This window comes from Tenrec ecaudatus, chromosome 13 (genome assembly GCF_050624435.1).
Source record: "Tenrec ecaudatus isolate mTenEca1 chromosome 13, mTenEca1.hap1, whole genome shotgun sequence".
Taxonomy (NCBI): Eukaryota; Metazoa; Chordata; class Mammalia; order Afrosoricida; family Tenrecidae; genus Tenrec; species Tenrec ecaudatus.
Window position 1 is genome coordinate 23,027,044 of NC_134542.1, and position 11,848 is coordinate 23,038,891.

Below are 11,848 nucleotides of genomic sequence, written 5' to 3' on the forward strand. Positions count from 1 at the left end.
TGACCAGCTTTAGCGGGCACACAAGGCAGACGGAGAATATCATGGCTGTGGTCTGCGGCCCCTGGTCTTCAAAGTGATTCTTTACTTATTGAAAATGTAAAGAAGTCTTTCGCAGTCTTGGGCCAATGCATTCTGCCATTTGAATTCTTGGCTTCTGCTTCCGTGGGCATCGATTGTGGATCCAAGTAAAATGAAATCCGTGGAAACGTCAGTCTTTCCCCAGCTGTCGTGATGTTACTTATTGACCCAGTGTGAGGATTTTTGTTTTCCTATGCTGAGGCATAATTGGTACTGGAGATTGTAGTGTTTGACCTTCATCAGGGAGTGCTTCAGGTCTCAGCAAGTAAGGTTGCGTCATCTCCCATCACAGGTGGCTAATGGGTCTCCCTCCAGTGTGGATGCCTCTTCATCTTCATATCGTTCAAGCTCTCAGATTACCTGTCCAATATACAGGCTGGTGAAAGAGTCCAACCTTCAAGAACACCTTTCCTGGCTTTAAAGGATGCAGGAACCCCTGTTCTGTTTGAATGGTTGCCTCTTGGTCTCTACAGTTTCCATAATTTATTGCGATACAAACAAATGCATTTGCATAGTCAGTAAAACATGAGCACATGTCTTCTGGGTATTCTGTGCTTTCAGCCATGATCCATCCATTACCAGCAACAATATCCCTCATCCCAGGCCCTTTTCTGAATCTGGCTTGAGCTTCTGGCAGTTAATTGTCAATTTAACGCTGCAACCGTTTTACCATTACCTTCAGCAAAATTTTACTTGCATGTATGTGATCGTAAGGATAGTGTTCAGTAATTTCCACGTTCTGTTGGGTCACCGTGCTGTGCAAGGGGAACAAATCAGGGTCTCTTCCAGTCTGTTAGCTTAACTGCCCTCCAGGTGTCTTGGCATAGATGAGTGCTGCCAGTGGTGTATCCATTTGTTGAAGCAGCTCAAGTGGTAATTCTACCCATTCTTGGAGCCCTGTTTTTGCCTGTTCCTTCAGCACAGCTTGGACTTCTTCCTTCAATACCATTAGTTTTTGAGTGGATGCTACTTTCTAAAATGGTTGCTTGTCAATCAGTTCTTTTTTAGTACAGTGTGTTATGCCGGATTGACTGGAGAAACAAATCCAGTGACACTCATATATGTGTAAGAAAGAGCTTCATTCCAAGAAGTAATTCACCAATAAAGCATGCCAGCCCAGACCAACTCAAGTCCATAAGTCCAACACTAGTCCATAAGTCCCTCTTCAGACTCACACACTGATTCAGAATGCAGACGATCACAGGCCAGAGCATGCAAAGTCTTGTGGGTCCAGTGGCAGTGGATGCATCTTAGGGCTCTGGCAGAGAGAAAGAGAGCAGGCTGGCCTCCAGAGAGTCATTTATCTTGGTTGCACCTCCAAAGGAGGTCATCAAGCTTCGACCCTGGATGGCAGACTAAACGGCACCCATATCTTCTTACAGGTGCCATGTTGGCACAAACATCCCCAACTGTCACATCCAGTAGCTCTGTCTGCTCCTGTCTTTTTTGGGTGCTTTTGACATTACCCAGTGCGTCCCCATCGAATCCTTTACTATCACAACTCAAGGCTTCAGCTTTTCCCTTCAGTTCTTTCATCTTGAGACACGCTGAGCCTGCTCTTCCTTTTGGGTTTCTGACCCTTGGTCTTTGCAATTTCACTGTATATAATACTTTACTTAGTCTTCTGGAGCCAAGTAAATATTCTGAAATAGTCTGTTCAGCTGTTTCCCCATTTTGTCCGTTCATGCTAGCTTTGTTCAGGAGCACTATTCAGACTCTTTTCTGATATCCATTTTAGTCTTACCTTCCTTTTACTTCTTTTTTGATCTTTAAATCATTTGATTGGGCCTCGTACAACTCTTATCACAATCCATACATCCATCCATTGTGTCGAGCACATTTGCACATTCGTTGCCATCATCATTTTCAAAACATTTTCTTTCTACTTGAGCCCTTGGTATCAGCTTCTCATTTTCCCCTTCCCTCCCCCACCCTCCTTCCCTTGATAATTGATAAATTATTATTATTTTTTCATGTCTTACACTCACCTATGTCTCCCTTTACCCACTTTTCTGTTTTCCATCCACCTGGGAGGGGGTTATAAGTAGCTCATTGTGATTGGTTCCACCTATCTTCACCAACCTTTCCCTTCCCCTCCTGGTATGGCTACTCTTAATATTGGTCCTGAGGGGTTTATCTGTCCTGGATTCCCTGTGTTTCCAGCTCTTCTCTGTACCCATGTACATATTCTGGTCTAGTCAGATTTGTAAAGTAGAATGGGGGTCATGATAGTGGTGGGGAGGAAGCATTAAAGAACTAGAGGAAAGCTGTATGTTTCACTGATGCTATACTACCCCCTGACTGGCTCTTCTCCTCCTCTCGACCCTTCTGTAAGGGGAAGTCCAGTTGCCCACAGATGGGCTTTGGGTCTCCTCTCTGCACTCCCCCTCATTCACATCGATATGATTTTTTGTTCTGGGTCTTTCATGCCTGATATCTGATCCTATTGACACCTCATGATCAAACAGGCTGGTGTGCTTCTTCCATGTGGGCTTTGTTGCTTCTGAGCTAGATGTCTGCTTGTTTACCTTCAAGTCTTTAAGACCCTAGATGTTATATCTTTTGATAGCCTGGCTCCATCAGCTTTCTCCACCACATTTGCTTATGTACCCACTCTGTCTTCAGTGATCATGTCGGGAAGGTGAGCATCATGGAATGCCAGGCTAATAGAACAAAGTGTTCTTGCATTGAGGGAGTACTTGAGTAGAGGCCCAATGTCCATCTGCTACCTTAATATTAAACCTATAAATACATGTACATAGATCTATTTCCCCATCCTCATATCTAAATATATTTACATATATACATGCCTTTTTTTTAGACCTTTATAAATGTCCTTTGCTTCCAAGCTCTTTCCCTCTATTTCCTTTTACTTTCCTCTTGTCCCACTATCATGTTCGGTCTTCATTTGGGTTTCAGTAATTCCTCTCAGTACATTGCCCTTGATCAATCCCTACCAGGCCTCCTACACCCTCCTTGCCATTGATTTTAGGTCACTTGTTGTTCCCTTGTTCCTGGGCTTGTTAACACATACTTCTTCCCCCTCCTCTCCCTCTCTCTCATGGTCCGCCCCCCTCCCCCCGAACTCTCGATCTGGTTGTTTTCTCCTCCAGGTTGTTTATCCCACCTATCTTATCTAGATAGACCTGCAGAGATAATATGCACAAAAACAAAACAACAAAAGAAAACAAAACAACCAGAACACCAAAAAACCCCAACAACAACAAAAAGAAAAGCCTATAAATAGTTCAAGCTGTTTGTTGGCCTTTAGGAGTGTTTTCTGGTTGACTGTGATCAGGTGCCATGCCCTGGCCCCACCGTCTATTTTTGGTATTCCCTGGGGACTTCATTGCTCTGCTCCCCTTGCTGTTCTGTTGCATGCCCTTAGTGTTTCACCTCTGTGTGTTGGGGTCAGATTGGGCACAATTCCTGTGCTTTGTCTCCAGTGTTGTGCCCCGTAGTGCTATGGGTCAGTGAGAGATGTCCTGCCTCGTAATGGGGCCAGCCATATGGTCCTCTTAGCATTGAGTACTCTTAGCATTGGCTACTCTTAGCAGGAATATCGTCCTCAGGCCTTGGTAGGACAGGATGTGCCCCACTCTCTTCCTCCACCTTGATTTGCTCCTGTGTGCTTTGATCAGACATGTCCCTCTCTCTGAGCTGCAGCTTCAGTGCTGCCCTCTGAAGTGAATTCTTAGGGGAGAGGGGATGTCCATGTAGTTGAGATTGAGGCCGGCCCCTCAGACTTCTCTATTGCTTTCTCTTTTACATCTTTTAAATGATCCTTTTGTCCTTCACGTATGATGTCCTTGATGTTATCACACCACCTGCTTGATTTCTGGTATTTGCTTGATATTTGGTCATTAGTGTTCAATGAGCTTAATCTGTTCTTGAGATGGTCTCTCAATCCAGGTGATGTTACACAATCTGTTCCAATTATATTTCTCTCAAACTCATTGCCATAGAATCTATTCCACTCATGTAGATCCTAGAGGACAGAGTAGAATTGCCTCTCTGGGTTTCTGAGATTATAACTCGTTTTTGGAATAGAAAGCCTCATCTTTCTCCTGTGGGCTGGCTGGGGGTTTTGAACTGTTGACCTTACGTGTCACAGCCTAACTCGTAACCAGTATGTCATCTAGCAGACCTTGTGTTATCACCCTTTCTCATTTGCTGCATTTATATTACAGTCTTTTGGGTCGTATATTTAAAAAGGAATTCACATTTCCCTTTTTACTATTTAATTTTTTCAAAGGCCAATTCCTGGTTAAAATCCTGTTCAAGCTTCTAAGGTTGATATATCCACAGTATGAACACATGAAGTACATAGTTCATTATACGAATGTTAAAAGAACCCCTATCATATGCACGTCAGTGTATCAATCATGGCAGGTGGGGGAGGGTGGAGGTGGGGAATCCAAAGGTGCATCAGGTGTGGACCCCTCATGAGCAGATCTTGAAATTCCATATTATTGCTTAGCTAATATATTGATTGGTTCTTCAACAGACATTTTATCAGAGTAACAGTTGCCAAAATGGGGTGCCCTCTAGAACTTTCAGTGTTGGTGTGGAAACACTCTGCGTTCTGGATGACAGCCCACCACCCCTACCCCCCACCCCGGTGAATGAGTCGCCTTGGTTGAGAAAACAAGGGCTGAGGTATCAGCCCAGGGAGATAGGGAAATGAAACACTGTTAGGAGAGCCCTTTAATCGCAAGCTAATGAAGCCCCCTAGTGGTGTGCTGCATAATATAAGGTTGTTTGAGCATCGGCAGCCACGGGGTCCATTGTGTGGGACTAGGACCCCTTCCCTCTCCCCCCCCCCCCCAAGCAGGGCCGGTTCCACTGGGGGTGCGCACAGGGCCGTGCCAGTGTTTGGTTCATAAGCTGCTGTGTACCAGGAGGATTTTTAAAGCAACTTACAGTGAGCCCAGAGGGGGAGGGGGGGGGGAGAGAGAGAGAGAGAGAGAGAGAGAGAGAGGAACAATACAAATAATGACATAACAATAGATTAAAATGAAGACTCATTTAAAAAATGCCTACTAATTAAGCCTCTTCTATCTTCCCTAAAGGGTTCAAATTTTTCAGGAAAGGGAGGCAACTGGTACATGTTGAAATTCAGTGCCCAGAAAGATAACTTTCAGGAAACTGAAAACTGTACTCAATCGTAAAAGCATAGAAAACTGTGTTCTCTGGGCCCTTACAGGTAGGGTGCTGAATAACGTGCGGTATGATGCGTTCAGTCCGTCTGGTAGAACATTCAATGTGGCAGTGTGAGTCCTGGCGAATTGTTCAATGTGGTCACCTCTGAAATGGGGGGGATGGGTACTGAGGGCTTGTCTTCATTCATGTAATCCTCTCCCTAAGCCCCTGAAATGGTTGTGGTGAGCTGGTGAGCCCGTCAGACTCCTGGCGACCCTGTGGGAGAGAACTGAGCTGCCCCGTGCTGTCCTCCACTGTAGTCTTGATGAAAACAGACTGCCCCGTCGTCCTCCCAAGGAGTTGCTGATGGGTTAGAACCACTGACCTTTGGATTTGCCGTGCCTGGAAGTAGATGAAACAACCGAGACACAATGTAGTTAAGAACGTGTGCCAAGTCACATTGCTAATAACTGAAGTTATTGGGATTCAAACCTCAGTAGGCTAACTCGAGCTCCTGTCAGTCCTTTCCAAGAGGCTCTGAGTGGCCAGTTCAGTAACAGATAAAGCCTGTTCACTGAAAACAGTTCTTGAAGTCCCCATCCCATCCCGTGAGTGATCTCTAGGGGAATCGAGAGCTGCGTCAGAACATGACAGTAAAGAACAAGTCAGAGTTGCCTATTTCGAGACGTTTAGCTCTGTGTTCTAGTCTTACCAATTTTATCCCTCGCTTCGATCATTATGCACTCACGGGAATGCAGATGTGTGTGTACACACACACACACACACACGCGCGCGCGCACGTCATGAAAAAGAGACCAGGAGAGTTTTCAAATTCATTGCTTCCTGATTGCTAGAAAATAGTTGAACCCCTGTACCCTTTTTTATGACGTACCTCTAGATGTAAGACCTAAAATGTAGTCATCCCAAAACAGACCTTTCTTTGTAAGAAAAACCAGCGTGTGAATGGCAGCTCAACAGATTCCTTTGAAGTGGTCATGAAGTTGATTAGTAAGGAGGGAGGCATGCCTTGAAAGCTGTGTACAGGAAATGAGGCTTTACTGAGACATCTTCATTGAGGAGAGTCAAATATCATCTGACTTGGGTCATAAGCTGAGCACTTAAAATGCTGTTGTAAACTGCGCAGTAGCATAGTTGCAGGCTTAATATCTTGGGGAAGAATGAAGAAAATATATAGTTTATAAAATGTTCTGTATTTCCAGGTCTCCTTGAAAACAAATTTCCACGGCATTTTAAAGTCATGCTTAGCTCCAACAAGATTCTAATGCTCCTGAAAGTTTCAGGTGCCTGTGTGGGACCAACTTGATGGTTGGCTACCCTTATGACTGATAAAGGAAGTTTCCAGATTGATAACTCTTTAAGAACTCTCCTCCTGAATGCTAGAGAGACCCGTCCTAGAAAAAGCAGAGATGCTGAGACACGCTGATGGAACGATTGCCTGGGAATTAAGAAACTTGAGGATTCCCAGTTCTCTTTTATTCTGATAACAAAAGGCATCTTCAATTCTTTGTGTTAGTTTTCTTATGTGTTAGCCCCTCGTGAACTGTGGAGCCAGACCTGGGTTATCATGCTACTCCTGATACAGAATAGAGTGCTAGTCAGTGAACTTCTGTGGAGCTCAGTTTCTTTGTCTGCACAGTGGCCTTCTCACGGCGTTTCTCAGGCCCTCGCGGGGTGCAGGTAGCTGCTTTTACATGCCTTTAATCTCCGTAACACTCGGCTGAGAAATGTTTACTGTTCTCAGTCCAACTTCACAGCTGAAAACACTAACAGAGAACGTAGTTCATGTAAAAAGTCTAAATAAGGTCATTTGATGTCAAGGGACCTGTCACCTGGCACGCAGCGGTTTCCCCATAAACCTGGCATCCCCATCGACGACCCCATCCCAACCCTCTCCTTTTTTTCCTCTCTCTCTCCATTCAGGCAGACTTTGAAGTGACCTGCATCTTCGGACAGCTTGAAGTTCGGGATTGAGGCAGCGGCTTAGAACAAAGAGTATAAAATAAAACCCGATTTTCACTTTTCTTACAGGAATGGCAGAAACTCAACTACGATATCTATGCCTTGAGGCAGATTCGAAGGGAAGTGAGAAACAGATGGAAATGCATTTTGGAAGAGTTAGGTGAGTCGGAACGGGGCGGTGACATGGGGAACATAGTTGTCATCCCCACGTTGCACTTTCTCCATCGTGATTTCTATAAAAGGAACGTCAATAATAGACTAATTTAAGCATACAGCTCACTAATGGTTTTCCAGATCTTTCCATCTCAATACAATCATCTGCTTTTTCTGTTGCCACCAGACCTTGTCTGGAGGACACACTCTGTCCCTCAGGTAGGGTAGCCCTGGGCAGTGGAGTCCTGGGATTGGCCAATAAGCAATCACTTTATAAGGCAAGGCAACTGCGAACCTCAGACTCACTACCATGGAGTTGATCCCACTCGGAGTGCCATGGGAGGAAGAGCAGAATGGGTTTTCTGAGGCTGTAATGTAAATCTGTATGGGAGCGGATAGTCTCACCTTTCTCATTCAGAGCAGTTGTGTATTTGAACCCCCGGCCTTGTCGCTAGTATCCCAACATATAACTCACTCCGCCACCAGAAATTCTAACAAAGCAGGTTGGGGAAAATATTGTCTATAAGAGAGGTCGTAACTCAGAATAGTATTTCAGAAGGACTGGGAGGGAAGGAAAGCTTTAAAATTGGGCACCTTCTGGTGGTGTTACGTAGAAATTGGGTATTGGCTTTTCTTAATTCTATTAATTTCCCATGGTAACATAAGCTCGTTTTGATGCGTGAAAGATGAATTTATAACCCTTGCAGTGCTTCATCCTCCTGCTTTATAGGAGAACATGCTCCTTTGGTGTTAGAACTCTCCACGAGTGAGTGCCCAGTTGCTGGCCTCTGTGCTTGAGTTGGTGTGGAGGGGCATGGGACCAGGCTTTTACCCATTTTACTCATCCAATAGTCATATGAGCTGTGTTAGTCCAGGTTGACTAGAGAAACAAATTCATAGATATTCATGTGTGGATAAGAAAGAGCTTTATAGAAAAGAGCAGTTGTATATTCAGAACACATCCAGCCAGATCAAGTCTGTAGTCTGGTATGAGCCCATATATCTGATACTAGTCCATAAATTTCTCTTTGGACTCACCCAGCCATGCAATAACACTAAATGCAGAAACATCACAGGCCAGTGGGTGGAAGGTCTTGTGGATCCAGTGGTGGCGGACGCATCCGGGCACTGGTATGTGTCTCCACGTGGCTCCTCCAGCTCCAGGGCGGGCTCTGATTCCATCAGTGTAGCTCCATGTGGCTTGTCAACAGGTATGTCTTGCAGAGAGAGTGTGTGTCCTGCCTCCAGGGAGGAAGACAGGAGTTCCCAGAATCCTCAGGAGAAGGCCATGCCCACACAGAGGCTTCATTGGTTATGACCTGATTGATGGGCTAGACTCCACCCCTTCCTCAAGTTGACAGTAGATTATGTAACTGCCAAATGAGTTAAGAGTCTCTTATTTACAGTGCATGTTCCCATAGAGAGCTTTCAGCCTATGTGTCTTTTATACCATTGGGTGACTTATTTTAACCAGCCAACCATCCAGAGGAATCTGAGTCTGGCGTCATAGGGTAGGGGCATGGAGGTGGGCTGCTCTGGATAGTAAGGGTGAGGTGGGGACTCTGAGGTTGGGAAAGGAGGTCAAGATGGGAGTAGAAAGAGGATGTCAGATCAACAGACAGACAGATTAACCAACCAAATAGGGAGTAAGCAGTTAGTGGGTAAGTATCTGAGGCTTAATCTTTGTTGAAACACAACATTTCTTAAGAAGAAAGACTAAGAATTTTGACGCAAGACCCTGCTGGTCACAGTGGGCTAGAAACTGCTCAAGGAGGGATGCTCTGGGATCCAGATGGCCTTGGTTAGGCAGCCTGCTGGTGCTGTCGGGTAAACTCTAGGCTGTTAACCCCAAGATGCCACTGCCACTCTTCCACCTACCATTCTGTGGGAGAAAGAGAAGGCTGTCTGGTCCCATGAAGACTTACAAAACTGTAGAGACCCTGTGTAGGGTCGCTGTGAGGTGGGACCTCTGGTATATGCTTCAGGACATCCTTTTCTTTGCCTGCCTTCTTTTACACGAGGGCTGTTCTTTTCACCATAGGTTTCCAAAGGGAAGTCGATTCCTTGCTGTCGGTAACGAAACTCAGCACCATCAGTGATTCTAAGAATACCAGGAAAGCTCGGGAAATGTTGTTGAAACTGGCCGAAGAGACCAACATTTTCCCGGCAAGCTGGGAGCTCTCAGAGAGATACCTCATCGTGGTGGTAAGTGGGAGGCTTTTCCCATCTCCCTCATTCTGCTTGACATGTGTGCCTTCCTTTCTCAACACGTGGAATGGCACTGCAGTTTTTCTTAAATACACACCACTTCCTCCAGCTTGGGGTGCCAGAAAGATAGTGCTGGCAGCGCCCCCTGGTGGTCACTTGCATCAGGATCACCTGGAGGATTTTTAAAAACGCAGGTTTCGGGATCACCTTTAGACCTATTGAGGCCCGGGCTATGACTCCAGAACCTGTATTTTTGGCTGCTTTTGCTCTGCAAGCAGCTCTGAACCACTAGTCAGAGAGAGGGGAAACACTGTTGGTGTAGCCTAGATTGGAAACAGATTTAAAAGTAACTCTGAAAGTGAGGTGCCCCTCGGATGACAGAGGATTAATGCCTGTGTCTTAACTTGACTGAGAAAAAGTTACCACATTATATTGTTTAGCTTATTACTTCTAAGGGTGGATTTTGTTGTTAGACTGGTTTTCCCCCCTACATGGTAAATCTTAGCCTGGCTCCTGTCTCGGAGATAGATACATGTAATTTCTCTTTCTCGCGGGGCAGGATCGTCTCATCGCTCTGGATGCTGCAGAGGAGTTCTTTAAAATGGCCAGTCGAACTTATCCCAAGAAATACGGAGTCCCAGGCCTGGCAGATGGCCAGAAAGAACTGCACTACCTTCCAGTCCCCAGTCCCTAAAGGCAAGGTCTGGAGGCAGAATTGGAATTCTTCCACCGGGACTCAACCACCAACCCCAGCTGGACGATTACATGTAGAAGACAGCGAGCAAGTAGAAGATGCGCTGAGTGAGAGAAGAAGGATTCTGCCTCCTGTAGAAATCTAAGGGTCTGGCTACCTGGTCTTCATAAGAATCGTATTCTAGGAACTGTTCAGATTGTGTTGAAATCCCCCGGTGATCTTGTACCTTGAAAGAGTGTTAAAGGCAGTGGTCAATGGGATATTTTGTCGTGTGTGCTTAAATTCCAAGAAGCACCATGACACCCGTTTTGGTTTGGGTTGCCCAAAAGCCTCCTCCCATGAATCATATTTGGACAATGGCATGCTCTAGTTGAATGCAATGGTATGGCTTAATAGAGCCCAGTTGTGGATCACCTACTTCTAAAGAGTTAGTTACACAACATCAGTTACCACCCACACCGTCCGGGGCATACTGTGCCCTTTTCCGATTGGGAAGGACCGGCAGAATTCTGGAGGGTGTTGGTGGGTGCACTGGACCATAGAGATGTCTGGGAGCGCTGCTCAGAAGTGGGTCCCAAATAGAATGACTCCCAAAGGACTTCCTGTAGCCACGTGAAACCTCTCTCTGCTCAGTTGTGGGGCAGCTTCTTAAATTCTCACCTGTTGGATAGCAGTGACCTCATTTTACACAGAGTCCGTTTCTAGTGTGCAACCCTTCCTGTTTTATCTGGGGTAGGATTTGGTACTTGAAACGCCACCGCAGCCCTTTCTTCCATTAATCTGCTTATTGACCAAGAGACGAACCAGGCCTGGATCCTTCTTGCAAGCTGTGTCCACGGGGAGTGCTGCCCTGACATCACTGCAGGACCTCCCAGTGGAGCAGCGTGGCAGATGCACTTGGTTTCTTTACACGGCCTGAGGAATCCACTTCAAAAGTTACTCGCCTCTCAGGAAGATTGTCCGGTTCTTTCATTGAAAAGACACCAAGAATTTGGGGGATTCACCAATAGATTACTGTGAACAATGGCTATTTTGCATAACTGACTTCAGGTCTTAAAAAAATGACATGGTCTGTTCAGGGATGGTGACTTGAAAGTCTCTGACTTCTGGCTAGCCCTTTAGGCATAGTGAAAAACTTTCCAATAGAAGAAGTCCACTTATTTTAGGTATTACTGACCAATTGAGCTGATGCGTTTCAGGAAAATATTTCCTAGCTTAATAAGTAGAAATTTTATATTTAGTGCTTAATCCCTTTTTCATGTTGTTTAAAATCAGCCTGCGGGTATTTCCTCCTCACTTCTGAAAATTCTTGTAAGATAAACACACAGTGAAACAAGCAAATGAATCCATACAAGGATAATAAAAAAAGCCCTTGAAATTTGTATTGCTTTAATTTTTGTACTAAGGATCCGTCTTTTCCGTGTCTACCTTTTTATATGCCAAAGTAGATGAGCTTGTTTACATCTGTGGAGAATAAAGTATTACCAGAGTCTTTATTTTTGGTAATGAATAAAAGATAAGATTGTCTTTGTGATTTTAAAAAAGAAGAAATTACCCAGGAAATTTACCTCCAAGAAAGTAAAAGGTTTCTCT

At 45.1% G+C, this 11,848-nt stretch overlaps 1 protein-coding gene across 1 annotated transcript in view; it reads left to right on the forward strand.

The window, feature by feature from the left end:
* MREG (melanoregulin) overlaps positions 1–11,648 on the forward strand; it is a 66,857-nt gene extending 55,209 nt beyond the window's left edge. Inside the window, exons 3-5 of the mRNA XM_075529052.1 lie at positions 7,270–7,360; positions 9,395–9,558; positions 10,121–11,648. Coding sequence (XP_075385167.1) covers positions 7,270–7,360; positions 9,395–9,558; positions 10,121–10,255 — 390 coding nt within the window. The 3' untranslated portion in view covers positions 10,256–11,648. The remainder of the gene's footprint in view (positions 1–7,269; positions 7,361–9,394; positions 9,559–10,120) is intronic.
* Positions 11,649–11,848: the final 200 nt, after the last annotated feature.